The sequence below is a fragment of the Drosophila kikkawai genome, chromosome X, assembly GCF_030179895.1.
Source record: "Drosophila kikkawai strain 14028-0561.14 chromosome X, DkikHiC1v2, whole genome shotgun sequence".
Classification (NCBI taxonomy): Eukaryota; Metazoa; Arthropoda; class Insecta; order Diptera; family Drosophilidae; genus Drosophila; species Drosophila kikkawai.
The window spans coordinates 6,245,739-6,263,356 of record NC_091733.1 but is presented as its reverse complement, the minus strand read 5'-3'; the positions used below and the strand labels follow the sequence as shown (position 1 = coordinate 6,263,356).

The 17,618-nt window shown below is 37.5% G+C and overlaps 1 protein-coding gene across 1 annotated transcript; it reads right to left on the bottom strand.

Annotated features, from left to right (window-relative positions):
• Positions 1-244: 244 nt before the first annotated feature.
• On the bottom strand, positions 245-13,695 carry sisA (sisterless A). Its single transcript, XM_017180497.3, has 3 exons — positions 13,160-13,695; positions 443-732; positions 245-384 (listed from the first exon to the last, which is right to left on the bottom strand). Exons 1-2 carry the CDS (start codon positions 13,693-13,695, stop codon positions 477-479), a joined length of 792 nt encoding a protein of 263 aa, XP_017035986.2. The 3' UTR covers positions 245-384; positions 443-476.
• Between the last annotated feature and the right edge of the window lie 3,923 nt (positions 13,696-17,618).

Genomic DNA, 17,618 nt, shown 5'->3' with positions numbered 1-17,618 from the left:
CTACCCGCGGACGACAGGACGTTACATATCTAAACATTTTACAATAAGTGGTGATAATATTAATGAAATATTAATCGGTTGTATTTGTTATACCTGTTATATATTTTCTTAATCTACACTTGAACTGCAATGGAGTCGGATGGTCGTACAGTCCACCTTTCGTACTATGAGTACTATGAGTACTTTGCCGAAGTTACATTCTTGTTATACTTTATAATAAAAGACATGAAATGCCAAAACTATTGGGCTTTATCAAAATACACTAGATAAACAATACAATTTGTTTAAATATATCGAAAAAGTTCAGGAAGTCGTGCTTAAAAGGAGCGGTTTGATTAGGCTTCAGAGGGCTTTTGTTTAAAAAGAATAGCGAGGGGCGTCAGCCTGTGGACGGAAAAATATTTAATTATTCGGATCATCATATTTTGGAAATTCGACTTACCAATGTTAAACCGATTAACATTGTTTTCCTCCATTCATTTTCTTACGTACAGGGTACCCGCAGGTGCTCCGGATGCTGTGGTCACCTGCTCCGGCACCTCAGCATTGCGGGGCGCCATCTGGACGTAGTGGGTAGCCCCGGATGAGTGGTGGGAACCTCGCTGGAACTCGATGTGGCTGTCGGGTGCAGATCCCGAACTGGCGTTCCTGGCGTTGGTACTTGGCTCTCCTTCGCGGGCTTCGTTCAATTCACTAGGAAAATTGGGTTGCAAAATGTAGGCATAGAAAACTCTAAAGGTGTTCAAACTTAAGTTTATGAAGGTCCCCTCAAGGGAACTTGATCAAGACCAATCCAGAATTCCCCGGATAGTTCACCAACGCTTTGATCCAAGTATTTCTGAAGTAAGTCGACACTACCATCGAATCGCTGCAGAATTACTATCCAATCGGGACCAGCGGTGGGAATATTCTCAGCTATTGCCAGCCTGTCTGCGTCCCCGATTTTAACTAATTTAATATTGGGCACTTTCGAATGGTTTAGTAAAACAAATGGTGCATCTGAGCAGTGATGTCATTTCCGCTTTTTTCCCGTCAAATTCAGCTGTTTTTGAAGTGTGATTGCGGGAAAATTTTTAAAACAGCGGGCAGCGGGAATTCCAGCTTTTTTAGAAAATTGAGATGCTTTTTTCTTAATTTTAATTTTAATGCATTTTAAGTGCTGATTTAAATGTGTTTATTGTTTTTAATTTATATTGCAACAGTATCTATACACAGAAAAAATTCTGGTGGGTTAAATGAACAATTTCTTTTGGTTGAATAACAGTAAACCTACTGTCCATGTATTTTGTTGTTGGATTTGGTGACTGCACGACAGTTTATATGACAGTCAATTACAGTCACCCTTACGTACGAGACTCGGTGTGTTTTTTGTTGTTGGCTTTGCGAACTGTCGTGACTGTCAGCTGCAGTGAAAATACTGTAGGTTTTTCGTAATAACTTTTATGTATTTTTTGTTCTTTTTTGGTCTCGGCTATGTATTTTTGCATTTCCAAGCTAAGTAGCAAATAAATTATAAGCTTTATCGACAATTTTTTTTAATTTTATTAAATTTTTTTATTAAAATCCAGAACCTTCTTTGCCCACTAAAATACTTTCTGGTATAATTCTGGTATATATTTCTAAACTTCTAGTATTATGCAAGCGTTTCTTGAAAAAACGATTTCGGGCACACTTAAATAGGTTTTACGAAAAAAAAATCTATTTTTAGCTCAGAGAGAGAGAGAGATACATATATTTTTGCTTTTTTCTTGTTATTGTATGTATTTGCGTGGCCCAGTTGGTAAGCGGGCGGTCTGTGAATTCTGAGACATGGGTTCGAATCCCGGCCGGGGATCAGGAAATGTAAGTTTAATTGGCTTTTAATAGGATTTATACACTAATTTATATAATTTAATAAACCATTTGTAGCTCTATAATTACAGATTTCAATAAAAAATTCTTTCACAACAATGGGTGCAGTTTCTACAGTAAAAAAGTGTATTTCACTATTTTCGTGGTTTGGCGCTTTTTAACCGCAAAATCGTGGTTCCATTTACTGTAGAGCAGTACATGTTACGTAACGCGTTACGTCGTTATACTGCAGCGTACAGTCCATGGAACCCAAGATTTAGGTTGTTGCCTTTTAGAGGTCTGCATGGCCGCATTCAAGCATAAGCTTCACTGAGTACTTCTGAATGTTGTACTCATTTTTGAGTACAACGCATTCAGCTGATCGAGTTCGCATCTCATTCTGTACTCAATTCTGCGAAATTTTGAGTATTCATAACGCACTGAATTGAGTGAATGCGTGTGCAAAACAGAATGAATGAACGAAGGCAGCAAAGAATTCTTAGAATACTCAGAATACAACGACTGCGCAGTCATATTGCGCAGCGCGTGTTACTTTTCTGCAAGCGTTCGGCACGATGAGTTCGCAAAGTTATAATATAAATAAACAAATACAAACACTAAAGAAAAAAGTTTAAATTAATGAAGTCAATTATATGTCATCAAATTATGTTTCCCACTGCACTATGGGGTTTTTGACCACTTTTTGTGGCATTTAGTCATTTTTTAAAAGTTCTTTAATTTAAAAAAAAATAGTGGGATTGTATTAACAAAACATCGAACTATTATGCCTCATACTCAAAATGTTAATACTTAACAGCATATGTTAGCAACAGAGCTGTAAAGTCAGCTGTTGCATCCGAAAGCACGTCTGCTAAGTTTGTAATTTTTACGAAGTGATCTTTGAAATTAAACTATTCGTGTAAGACACAATTTGCAAAGGAAAAAACTAATGGACACGGATTTCACAAGTTTTAACGACATGTTAAAGGTATTAATTGTTTAAATTGTGCGTGTTTATACTGACATTTTGTCATTTTATAAATACACCTTAAGCTGAATTTTGAGAAACAAATTTAAACTTTGGGAAGAGTTTTGAAATAGAAGTTCGCATTAGTTTTCAATGCGTCCAAGTGTATGTTGTAGCGTTGTCAATTCTGAGCAAAAAGCAGTTAGTCTTATCGTGCACTTTTCCGCACTTTTGTTGCAATTTGAATTTTTCTCAGATAACCTCACTGTTTTCAGCGCCAATTTGGTAGCTGTTTGTATGGAAAAACACTGATTTCCGGTATTTTGGTTATTTTAGTTCCTAGGGAAAGCGTTGTCCGATTTTGTTCAAAATTGCTATATTGTGTTAAAATAGCAACAAATATAAGCTCCTTAAATTTCATTAATTTATCTTTACTTTTACCCGATCGTTCCTATGGGAGCTATAGGATATAGTTTCCTGATCCGAACGATTTTCATACTATATGTGCCTAGGGACAAATAATGATGATTGGTAAAGTTTTATGTCGATATCTCCAAAACTGACCGAGTTATTAATTAATGCCACAAAAACTGGTCAAAAACCCCATAGTGCACTGTAAGCGCACGTAAACGAATACTCATTCTCTGTATTCGGCTCTGTCGGCATTCAATTCGCTCTCCCTATGTGTGAGTGTGTAGTTGTGAGTACAACGACGGCGCACGCATTCACTCAAATTCAGTGGAATTCGCAGCCGAATTCATTCAATTCACTGAGATATGAATGTCTCATATGCCGTTTTGAATTAATTCATGCAGACCTCTATTGCCTTTTAACCCACGAAATGGTTGGATTTACCCACGATAATTTTTTCTGTGTATATACTTATATCGAATAACATCATCCAAAAGTCCACACCTATATTTGGCGCGTCTTCCATGATGCCGTTACGGCATTATGATGACATAAAACTAATCCCAATGCAAAATGTCGACGACACTGTTAGCTTTTGGAATGAAGTGCTAACTTACAAGGACAATGGCGAAAACGTTTTAAGGGACAGGCATTAGTTGCGTTAGAAACGCTGACCCTTCCCTGGTCAAATGCCGAGGTTTTTCGGGTGTTCAGCCAAATTAAAGCCTAGTAGTACTAGGCTAGTACTCTGACGACGAAAATCCGCTGTAACATGTGTTATAGCAGAATCGCTGAATATTTTGCTCTGCAACCAGTGTGTAAGAAAAAGCCATGAAACGTCATGAAAATGTACCTTTTATGGCGTTTAGGGCTTTTCTTTGGTCACACTGGACAGCTGTTTGTAAACGAATTTGTTAATTAATATGGCATTAAAATGCCCTATGTGGGTTAAATCCCATATAATGGTCTTCGCCTTAACAGCCCTTATCAATGCCACTTTTTTCCTTGAACTTTCCCTCTATTAGGAGTGTAAGAATAAATAAAATGAATTATTGCAATAGCACCATATCAGCTGCTTACTCTCTTGATCTAGCAACGCCATTCAATTTTCGCAGGTATCATTTTCGTCTTCAGAGTACCGGCAAAATCGACGAGGCAAAAAGTTCTTCTTCTTCCTTTTTTCACAGAGTTTATTTATATGGAGTTTGGCCGCTATCACAATTGTTACAGCAGATTTTCGTCGTCAGATTAGGCCTATACAAACAAATAGTGGTTTTTAAAAAATCAGCTTTTTTCTTAGTTTTTTCTTTATTGAATTCCGCTTTTTTCAGCTTTTTTTTTTGTTAATCCAGCTTTTTTTGCTAAAAAAAAATGACATCACTGCATCTGAGCCTTGGGAATTTGTAGCATTTGAGGCCAGCTTAGTGTCCTCTTCTTCGGACTTACCCTCATATACTCAGCGGCTTTTTCAAGAATAATTGCAACAGAAAAGGTGGTTAGTTGAACTGTGTAAATTATGCGGATTTGAGCTTAAATTAACCACTCTGCCTATAGACCCAGATCATGTACATAACTCCAGAATGCACCAACCGATTTTCACGGTTTTGCAAAAAAAAAAAAGTTATTCGTTTCCTAACATTTCAATTGGAAACCAGCTTTTGTCTTTAAGGTGTTAAGTTGACCTGTGTAAATTATGTGAAATTGAGGTTAAATTAACCACTTTGCCTATAGTTCAAAATGCCTAGAGCACGACGTTTGAACATCGGTCTCCGCACAAGGCATGCATGCCAGCAACAAGTGTGTTCACAGAACTTAAGCGAGGAGAGACGAAATGTAGTAAGGGAAAATGCCCGGTTGAGACAACGCGTGGGCACACGAAGATCAACTGGTGTGCAGCATCTAAGAGGATCCCAACCAGCGTGGCAGGCTCCTAACAGCAACAGTAACCATCGACCTCAGGACAAATGTCAAGAATCCTGAGATAGAGTGCTAGAAAAGATTCGTTATCCGAAGGTGTCGCGGGTGAGACCGTTCCCCCGGTGTTGCTCATATCCGTTTTGTCCACTGGAGGGTCCCAAAAGTTGTCCTCTCAGAGCCCCAGATCCCTACCAGGGTGTCAGGCCCGGACTTCCGGCCGAAATTGGTAAGGCGGATAATCAGCCTGCCTTGAAAAAACCCCTTATGGCAATACCACCAACGAGACAGTTTCATCTTTCAAAATATATGTTCCTGAGGAATTCTTTGACAAACTATGCTCTGTCCAAAACTGACCAAAGCATGTGATTGTCAATGAATTCGAAGCAAAGAAAGAGAAAAAAGGACAGTTGGAATTACTCTTCCTAGGCCCGATTTGACCAATGCGCCTTCTACGTCTTCCAATTCCGTCCCAAAAAACTAACAAACTTCCTTGGTATCTCCTATCAGAATGCTAGAGGCTTACGCAGTAAGCTTCCTAAATTGTACTATAATAGTGTCACATTTGCTTCCCAAGTGTTGTGTTTACAGAAACCTGGTTAAAGCCGGATATTCTAAGCTCCGAAGTTTTTTAAGCTGTGTTCACAGTATACCGGCTAGATCGGCCTATCAGACATGTTCCTACATTCCTCCATTGTCGGAACTTCCTATTTATTGAAACCATCTTTCCGCTATTCAGTTGGTCTCTAAAAGACTTTCGGATAGGGACCACTTAGTTCGCAGTTCTTGGTGATTTTAACATTCCAGGGGCTATTTGGTCCCTAGATAATTCCATTAACCACAACACATCACAAAAAATGTGGTTTACCAAAGAACACTTCAATTAAACGGATAATTTGCCGAAGGTGGCGTAACGGAGTTCGCCTGGCTTACTAGTATAAATATATATATTACGGATTTACTGTAAATACTATATTTCCGAAATATTTATGGGTCGAAGTTGGATTAAGAATTTAGGAACCAATCGGACTCGTAATAATTATTTTTGATATAATCAGGCCTGTTCTAGTTTCCAGTCGGAAGTGAATTTGATAACATTTGCGGATTTCCCTTTAACATAAGCGAATTTCCCTTGGTGATTTAAGGAAAATTTTTTTAATTTCCCTTAAATTCCCAAACAAAATCAGCTGGTCGCTTTCAACAAAAGAGATTCCCTTGTCTAAGATTTGCTAAAAGGGGCTGATCAAATTTTGGCCCGCTGTAGTCTCCAACTCATAGATAGTAATGAAGCACTAATTTAAATAATAAAATCTAAGGAATAAGCATTAAGACAGGAAATAAACATTTTGAAATATTTGTAACTGCAATCGGCTGTTCTGGGCGCAAAATGCCCGAGAGCAGAGTTGCAGAAGGTTTAGAAAAAATTCTCTTCGCAGATTAAACTGGCTAGTATTTTAAACAAAAACACTTTTTCATATACTTTACCCTAATAGCAGATCTTTTAATTGTAAAACAACATAAAAAGTAATTGTTCAAAATTTATCTTAAATATATGCCTTTTTTGGAACGCTGACAACCCTTAAATGGTCCCTTTCAAATACGACACAGCGGCGGCTGATTTGCAATAATGTTGAAGGTTAGAATCGATCCGATTTTAAGGTGCACCCACAAAATAATTATTTTTAAATCAAGTATGTTAGTATTAATTAATTCAATTATGCAATAATGTTCTCAAAACTTTAAGGAATAAAATACAATTAACATTTGTAATATACATAATCGCATTGTATTTTAAAATAATTAATTTCTGATGTTGCGGATTTGAATCCGCCGACCCAATGGCACACGGAAAGTTTCCGTGCGTTTCTCCTGCAAATTAACAGAGATTTAACAGAGGGAAATACGAATCCGTAAAAATTTTTCGGAAGTGAACACTAGAACAGGTCAGGGAAATCTGAATCCGAATAAATTTTGCGGAAGTGGAAACTAGAACAGGCCTGAATAATTACCTTTGTGGAAAATTTAATTTTTTCCTTTGGAATTTAAAAACGGAAATATGCAAATTAATTCAATAATTCCGGTCCAATTTCAGAACCAATACGTGTGTGTGTATATTTGTGCACTTGCCGTATGCAAGTGCAAAATAACGGAGATAAGGAGAGGCGGAAAAATTGCCACATATCGGAGCGTCGCACAGTAGCGCCTTTTCTCATTTTACGTTGCAAAAATCATAACTTTTGAACAAAATAAGATAACTAAATAATTTAAACGCCATTTGATAGGTAATTGTTGTAAAATTTACATATGTATTGGAAAATCAGCCACGCCCACTCATTCGCCTTTTTAAAGGGTATCAAAGTAAAGAAATATTTTTTTCTCAATGAAGACAATTTTTTAAAAATATTTTTTATTTAATTTTTTATCTTTAATTTTATGTATTTGCTCAGATGAAAACTGAAAAAAAAATTTTTTTTTTTATTTCAACGTGTAACCGCCACGCGCTACAGTTAGTATATTTTTTGGTTAGTATGAAGCTGAGTCGGTATTTTGGTATATTTAACCCTGAGTAGTTTTGGTTTATGCTGTTGCATTTCCGGGGACGCAGCTCGACGCAGCAGATGTAAGTTGATTTTGGTCCAGAATAGATCCACAAAGGTCGTAGTTATAGTGTGTATAGTGGCTCAGCCCATCCAAAAAAGATATAGACTACTTTAGCCAGAAAAAAGTGAAAAAAATGGACACCTGGCAGGTAGCGATTTACCTGTGCAAGCTCTAACCCAATTCCCCTTTTTTTTGGATTGGGTTACAGTTTATGAATGTGTCTATTATTTAAAGCAAAAATCATGGCGATAGGTAATATAGTTTTTGTGTAATATTACCTGAAAGTCAACAAATTTTTCCTTTTTTTTCTTATGATGCAAAAATGGAAACAAAATTCAACTTTGAATGCTCATATCTTCTACAAAAAAAATCCGAAAATTAATTTTACAGCAGATTCTGAATCCATGGGAAATTTCCTGTCGAATAAGTATGGTTAAAATCGTTTTTGCGACAACGACTTTTCGATTTTTGCAACGGCTTTTGTTCGAGAGGCGCTACTGTGCGTCGTATGCAGACGATTATGTATTGGGTGTACAAGTAGATAACCGCCGTTTTCGACTAGGTGGTGCCATCTTCACAAAACGGTGAGAAATTTTGATCGGGAACGCCAAATGGCGAGCTAAAATATCGGTAAACAACTCTACATTGTCTCGTTCGTGTATTTTTATTGTCGATCAATTTGTTGGTGCACAAAAATGTCGAAATTCGAACCGAATAAGCGTCATTTGCTGGAGATTTTGCTTTTCGCGTTCAATTTGAAAAAATCGGCAACTGAAGCACGTCGAATGATCGTAGAAACTTATGATAAGTCGTGTATAAGTGAAAGAACGTGTCGAGAATGGTTTGCAAAGTTTAAAAATGGCGAGTATGACGTGGAAGACAAGGATCGACCGGGTCCTATGAAAAAGTTTGAAGACGCGCATTTGGAGGCTCTGCTGGATGAAGGTTCTTGTCAGACACAACAAGAACTCGCGGATTCCTTGGGTGTGACTCAGCAATCAATTTCCCTTCGCCTAAAAAGCTTGGGAATGATCCAAAAGCAGGGAACATGAGTGCCGTACGAGTTGAAGCCAAGGGACATTGAGAGGCGTCTCTTTACGTGCCAGAAAAGAAAAAAGTTTCTTACATCGTATCGTTACCAACGATGAAAAGTGGAATCCTAAGCGGAAAAAATCATGGGGGCCACCCGGCCATGCATCGCTTCGACAGCAAAGCCAAACATTCATGGTTCGAAGCTACTGCTGTGTATTTGGTGGGACCAATTAGGCGTAGTGTACTACGAACTTTTGAAACCAGGCGAATCCATCACAGGAGCACTCTACCGGACCCAGTTGATGCGCATGAGCCGAGCGCTGAAGGAAAAACGGCCACAATACAAGGAAAGGCACGATAAAGTGATACTCCTACACGACAACGTCCAGCCTCATGTTGCCAAGGTCGTAAAAACTTACCTGGAAACGCAGAAATGGGACGTTCTACCCCACCCGCCCTACTCTCCAGACATCGCTCCTTCGGATTTCCACTTGTTCCGATTAATGACGCATGGCCTCGCTGAACAGCACTTCCGATCATACGAAGACGTCAAAAATTTGCTAGATCAATGGATCGCGTCCAATGATGAACAACTTCTCAATATTTTTGCTAAATCATCTCTAACCTATTATAATATGTGACAAGTTTGAACTTGTCTTTTTCTTTGTCCACAAAAAAAAATCCTGAAGATTGTCTATTTTTTGGCACAAGTAACCAGAATGGACCCTTAACAAATTATATTCATTTTTTAGTCAAAAATCGGTGTTTTGACATCCAATTTTTATAAAAAGTCGGTGAAAAATTAAAAAAAATTAAAAACGCCACGTATGTACCTTGGGACCCTTACCCTTTAATAATGCATTCTAGTTTTTTTTATATCGTATGTTTTAGTTGGGATGAGGACAGTTAGAACGTACAACGAAAACCAACTTTTTTCAGGGGACTCAGGAGAATCCCTATTACTCGTAGACTTGTGAAATCGTACGATTTCCACCAAAACGAAATCGAAAAAATGTACGATTACCGGATCAGCCTAATTTGACGCACATGGCCAAACTCCAAATAAACAAAAACTGTGGGAAAAAAGGAAGAAGAAGAACTTTTTCCTTGTGGTTTTTGCTGGTACTGACAACGAAAATGATACCTGCAAAAATTTAAAGGGGCTGCCAGATCAAGAGAGCTAACAGCTGCTATTATTAATCAATCAATTATTCTTACAGGCCTAATACTGTCTTCCCACTCAGCGCAGCTGTAAGGAAGGGTTGGGATTTTTTCCAGATGCGAAACTCGTGTTCCCACAGAGCTGCGTCAAAGTGCATCTGCATCAGATTACAGCTGATCGATCAGCTGTGGCTCATGAAAACGTAAGCAAAAATGAAGTAAAATGAATAGTTTGTAAACTATTTCGGCTGTTTAACAACAGCAAAAGCACAGATTGCGTCCGATTTTATTTGATTAATTAGATGACGAGGAATTTGAGTTTCTCTAATGATTTTTCTCTAACAAAGAGATAATTCCCCGATGGGTGTGTATAGGTGGTATAGGCTTCCCAAATCTATAAAATAAAGTAGAGGTAGGCGTTTTATATTAAATAGTAGCAATTGGAGACACTTTGGGGCAAGAATTGTTGTGTCCGCCTTATCGGTAATCGCGAAAATATCGATAGGTGGGTTCAAAGGCTACCAACTTGGCCAGATTCGAAAAGGGTTTATTCACCCGATAAAGAGGAATAGCAAAAACCTAACGGAGTTCTAATGGCGTGGTTTTCGACTTCACTGCCTCCGTTAGGTTTTAAGCGGAATAAAAGAGCGAAACTTTGAGCGCGAGACCGCGGTGTGACGACGACTCGGCGTTATGTTTGTGTTGGAAACCAAAAAAATAAATGAAAAAAAGCCGCCGAAATAATTTTTTTTTGGAAAATAAAATGTGAAAATATAGAAGAAAAAAAAAGGAAAATGTGAGACATCCGGAAGTGGGGACCTAGGAAGCTGGATCGGCAAACCATAGAGGTGAGTGGTCAGGGACCAGGCAGGCCGTTACGAGAAAATATATATATATTTATACCCTTGCAGGGTATTATAATTTCAGTCAGAAGTTTGCAACGCAGTGAAGGAGACGTTTCCGACCCTATAAAGTATATATATTCTTGATCAGCATCAAGAGCCGAGTCGATCTAGCCATGTCCGTCTGTCCGTCTGTCCGTTTCTACGCAAACTAGTCCCTCAGTTTTAAAGCTATCTCAATGAAACTTTGCATATAGTCTTCTATATGCTCTCACTGCTATATATGTCGGAACGGGCCGGATCGGACGACTATATCATATAGCTGCCATACAAATGTTCGATATATTTTTAGAAAAATAATTATAACTTTGCGGTTTTTCAAAATTTTTGCACCATTTTTTAGATATGGCCATTTTATATTATTTCGGAATTTTGGTAAAAATTTTATGAAAATCGGACGACTATATCATATAGCTGCCATAGGAACGATCGGGAAATTAATAGAAAAAAAATTATAGATTCGTTGTTTTTCAACGTTTTTTCATCTACTCCGGGATATAAGCTTATTTTATTATTCTAGAATTTTGGTATAAATTTCAAAAAAATCGGACAACTATGTCATATAGCTGCCATATAAACGATCGGTAGATGTAGGGAAAATGTAAAGCTGGAAATGCAAAACTGTAACTGTCAAACTGTAAACATAATAAGTATAGGTAAAATGTAATGAAATAATATCTGCAAGGGTATACAAACTTCGGCGTGCCGAAGTTAGCTTCCTTTCTTGTTTTTTTAATATAGAAGCCGACCAGACCTAGGCTCCAAATGAGGAACGCCATGCCAAGATCCGGGCCTGGCGAAATTTTTGGTGCTGGAGCATGAATTTTTTCTTCCCACATATTTTTTTTTATGCTGGTGTGAGTTTCTTTGGTGGCCGAATATTTTTTGAGCCGGCGGTACATGTGTTTTATGGCCGCATAATTTTTTTTGACTGCGCTAAATCGCCGACTTTCCTCGACAATCCCTTTGGTTTGCCGGCTACCGAAACCGCACTTGCGGCACTAAACTTCATCCCGCCACTGGACGTTCGAAGATCGGCGGCCGACGTTGGGCCGACACGCCCAGGGAGGGCGGCAACGGGAGCCACCCAAGGCTTCAGCCTTTTGTATTATTTATTCATTGTTTTGTTTTATATTTATTTATTTATTCCGAATAATTCCATTATTTATTTATTTATTATTGCTTATCTTTAATTAATTATTTATTTATTTATTAATCTTTATTCCCCATATTTATTTATTTTTTTATTCGATTTGTTAAACTTTTATTTTGTGTTTGTTGCCTAGCGATTGTTTTTGGTTGAATTATTGGTTCGAGGAGGCGAACTCCTGAATATTCCTCACCCCCTTTTTTTTAGCGCTCAAACGGGTAGGAAGGGAATTCGCTGGTCGCAGTTTAGTGTTACTTTTGAGTGGTTAAATAAAGTAAAACCGAAAGAAAAGTTGGGCAAGGACAGAATAGTTCATACTTGTACTTTTGGGAATTTAAAATTATAATTAAAAGAAAGGATTGAAAAAATGAACATGGAGTAGTCCTTTTTTCTGGGAAGGAGGAAGCGAACTATGGCGTGAGGTGAGTGTGTGTATGTAAAAAAAAGAATTTGGGGCAGCTGCGTAACTAGATTCTGCTAGCAGCCTGCCAAGGATGGGAGGGAAAGCAGGCGAGCTCCACAACAGCGAGGAGTCTCAAGGAAAACTGACCGTTAAAATATGTAGGTATCGTTAATGAATGTTTCGTCCAGTTCGAAGTTGTGCAAGTATTATTGCTGTGTAACGTCTCGTCTTAGTCGAGGGCGGAATGTTTAAAACAATAAATTTTATCTGTTACGTGTGTCAGTGGGCCGGGCCAAGAACCTGTGCCTGAGAGAGCTAGCCGAGGCATGGCCCTATAAGACAAGAAATTTGTTCTACATTCAAGAATAATTGCCCTAGGCGTTAGAAAGGTTTTGTTCTGATTTTAGGGCAAATTTTTCTCCGATCTAGGGGGACTAACCTTTGGATCCTTTTTTAAAGCGAATTTCTAAATGTTCGTGCGAAAAGCTTTTTTATGACGATTTTAGGTTAAAATGTTTATGAGTGTAGTTTCTGCCGAATATTTAAGCTCCTATTACTAATGCTTCAGCCCAATTTAGTAGCAGGAAAGTTGATTGATCTCCCTTTCGTTAATTTCATCCCTTGAAAGGCATGACCCAATAATAAGTCTACAGTATTAACATGATTTTTTTCTTTTATTTAAATAGTAATTATACGCTTATAGTACACTTAATATAGTCAACAAGAAAAAAATATAAAATGCAATGTGTGTTTATAAACTAGTTGTGGGGCCTTTCTCATAATATCACTGATCCATGGGGTAGATGAGACCGAGGCCGAAGCTGCTGCGCATGCGCTCGATTGCAGCGGCGGGAATTCCCCGGTCGAGCAGCTGGCGCTCCGCCTGCGCGATTACTTCTCGCATCGTGCTCAACATCCTTTCACTCTTCTTCACCTGCTCGCTGACGAACTTGTGTCGGAAGCGCAGCTTGGCTTTTTTGATTTTATTGTTGTAGCGTGACTTGCGGCACGACTCTGCCCGTTGACGCTGCACATCCCTGCCCTCCGCTCCAGATCCCGAACCAGCTTCCGGCGATGGTGATGGCGTTGGTAGCATGGTATTGAGCGGCGGTGATGTCCGACGCTCCACAACAATAGGATTCGCCAACAGCATCTGGTTCACATAGTTCTGCTCCTGTTCGTTGTAGTGTACCTTGAGTTGAAGCAGCTGCTGGTCCACCAACTTCTCAATATCTTCCGCCTTTGAGACTGCCGGTGCGTAAGGAGCGTAGACGTTACCCACGTTGCTGTAGCCCAGTTGTGTATGCAAGTGACTCTGTTCCATTATGCGCTCTAGTACGAGTATGTCTGTGTCTTCTTGTGGCAAAGTTTCGATTGCTAATGATGCCATGGCCCCTAAAGCATCCTGATTTTATACCCTGCATCAGGTAGACACACTGCTCTTCCATATATGCTACCTTCATGAATGGTCGAAAACGGTCGATTTTATAACCTTGTTTGTGCCGCGGTCGGTTTCAGGGGCGCCGCCTACCTGTCTTGGGATTGGCTATCGAATCCGGAGGCTCGAAAACAAAGGGATTATGGGGGAAAATCTACCTATTCCACAAAACAACAACCGAGAGTCAGTGATAAGGGGCCGAAGGCACTAGCGAGCCTAAATCCATAAGTCTATAGGCCTGATGTTGGGTATTTCCATTTTCAAGTTGTCAAAAAACTAAAGCGCTGTAGTCAGGTGTCAAACCCCTAAATGAGCAAATCATTTTCTGATCCCTATCGTCTGATCCAGCCCATTCCGACATTCATATATAATAATGAGAATAGAAAATAGGCTAACTGCAAGGTTTTACTCAGAGAGCTCAAATACAGAGACCCTAGTACATACATATGGTACATGGTTAGATCGACTCGATGTAGCTCAAGATTATACTTATATGTACTTATTTTATACATACATACTTATAGTACATATTTTAGCGTCGGATATGATTGCTTCACTGCGTTGAAAACTAGTCACAAAACTATAATGCCCTGAAAGGGTATAAAATAACTCAAAATTATAATTTATAGATCAATGTCACGCATATAATTTATCAAAGGCAAGCATAAGGCGTTTTCACTTTCTGATTAGTACCACGCTTGTTAGTAAACTAATATTTAACTAATTTTAAACTTATGCGATTTTACAAAAATGAGTTTCATTGTTTTGTCTTATTCAATTTGAAGAAAAATCGCACGGGACATTTGAGAAAGCTAAAATGCAAATCAAAAATTTTACCGTTAAGGGTTATGGCATATTCTTTTGTGCTTTTTTTTTTAGACTTTTGCATTGTTCAGCATACATATATTTACAATTAAAATATTTTACATATTTTAAATCTAAAATATTTGTATTTTTCGATTTGAAAATCTCCTTTTATATATCCTGTTAGTTTTGGATCAATTGTTAAAAACCGCAAAGGTATACAAACTTCGGCGTCCCTCTTTTTCTGTGGAAATGTCTATACCTAGAAAGATTTTCATTTCATTTTTATTTTATCCCAAGGCTGCCAGTAATATTTTTCTTGCGTTAGCCACAGCATGCTTAGCACAAAAACTATATCATATTGCTGCCGTACAAATTATCGACAAATTTTTAGACAAAAACAAGAAAGGAAGCTAACTTCGGCACGCCGAAGTTTTTATACCCTTGCAGATATTATTTCATTACATTTTACCTATACTTATTATGTTTACAGTTTGACAATTACAGTTTTACATTCACACCTTTACATTTTCTCTACATCTACTGATCGCTCCTATGGCCGCTATATGATATAGTTGTCCGATTTTCATGAAATTTATACAAAAATTCTAGAATAATATAATTAATAAGCTTATATCTCGGAGTAGATGAAAATACGTTGAAAAACAACGAAGTTATAATTTGTTTCCTATTAATTTCCCGATCGTTTCTATGGCAGCTATAAGATATAGTCGTCTGATTTTCATAAAATTTTTACTAAAATTCAGACATAATATTAAATGGCCATATCTAAAAAATGGTGCAAAAATGTTTAAAAAAAGCAAAGTTATAATTTTTTTCCTAAAAATTTATCGAACATTTGTATGGCAGCTATATGATATAGTCGTCCGATCCGGCCCGTTCCGACATATTAGCAGTTAGAGTATATAGAAGACTATATGCAAAGTTTCATTCAGATAGCTTTAAAACTGAGGGACTAGTTTGCGTAGAAACAGACAGACGGACAGATGGACAGACGGACAGACGGACATGGCTATATCGACTCGGCTGTTGATGCTGATCAAGAATATATATACTTTATAGGGTCGGAAACGTCTCCTTCACTGCGTTGCAAACTTCTGACTGAAATTATAATACCCTGCAAGGGTATAATTATAGCTTTGTTGTTTTTTAACGTATTTTCATCATTTTTGAGATATGCCAATTTTTAATAATTTCAGAATTTGGTTTTAATTAATTTATTCTATGTATAGAAATACAATTTTTTTGAAGAACAATTGGACGCATTTCCGCGAATGTATCGTATGTAGAAAAATCAAATTTTTTGATTTGATCTCTTAGGAAACACTGAACAAACGATAAAATTGAAACTTAATTTTTATCGGAACTATTGGGTTTTCAGTTATAATATTTCACAGGATAGTCAGACATTAGGTGCCTAAAAATTTTGCATTAAAATCTCAATTTCGAGAAAAAGCGACATACGATACTTTCGCCGAAATGCGTCGAATAATAATATTACAATTTAGTGTCAACTTCAGCTATCTGTGTGCGGGCCTAAAAAAATTTTAGCTCACTGATAATGCCCATATGATACTGTAATGCAGTTTTCATTAATTAGCTACTTCATTAGAACCTTGAAAGAGTCCACTATATGTGTCATTTTGCTTGGATTATTTTGGTAATACGACTACGGTCACACCGACCGTAAAAGGTAAACAAAAAAAACGGCCGCCATTCGCGGCGTATTACTATGAATTTCAGAATTCCTCGTCGAAGTATTCTTGCATAAATAAATGCAGAATCCTTTAAATTTATGTTTTTAACCTATGATGCTTAAAATTTTTTTAATTATTACCAAAAATAAAATTTTAATTAATTTTACAACGTAAGAACCTTGCCATTGTAAAACATATTATATTTCCTAATTTTCTAATATTTTTTCAGTTCAAAAAACCAGCGAAATTATATAAAAATAAAATTCTCATTGTGAGACCATACTGTCAATGAACTGGCTAATACATTTTTCAATTACAATTTTCTTCATTAAACCCGTATTTTGTTATCGAGTATCTAGTATTTTTATGTAGATCTATCGATTATCGCGCCAATGAAGTAGCTAATGCATTATTCTAATGCATTAGAGCGCCATATAGTCGTCTTGCTCGCACTTGTGTAAAACGCTATAGCGCTGTCAAATCTTTAATGAAGTCTCTAATTAATGCGGCAGTGTCATGCCAGTATAAGCAGCTCAGGCGTCACATCCGCTTTTAGCCGCTAGTGTGCGCGTTAATAAAAATTAATGTTTTGTGTTTTTTTCCTTAGCCGAATTTGATCAATTTCTAGTTTAATGAAGTCATATAATATATTTTGCTTCTCCGAAACTTTGCGATTTCGATTTTGAAATCGAAAAATCGGTGCTCCGATTGTCGATCATTGTATGACAGCCATATGATATGTATGTATATAACAGTGAGAGTATTCAGACTATATGCAAGGTCATTCAGATAGCTTTAAAACTGAGGGACTAGTTTGCGTAGAAACGGACAGACGAATAGACGGACATGGTTCATGCTGATCAAAATTATATATACTTTATAGGGTCGGAAATGTCTCCTGCGTTGCAAAATTCTGACTGAAACTATAATACCCTGCAAGGGTATACAAAGGAAATGGGTTCATGCTATTTATAAGGACAGATAATTGTTGGCCGAATTTCACTATTTAAATCATTAACTGTCGTTTAACCATAAACTTGGCAATCGAATTTTATGAATAACGCGCTTAAAAATAAATACATGCATCAGCTGCTGACATACATATGTATCTGCCAATTCTCAGCCTAGTCACTGATTTGTTTAAATCTACTTATAAAATTACCTACGTTTCTATGAAAGTACTTACATATATCATTTTTGGTAAGGGAAAAGATCAAGTTATGGAAACTATAGATATGGCTTCCTACCTGTCATTTTTGTTTTTTCCCAAGTGTTGATAGGTATGAA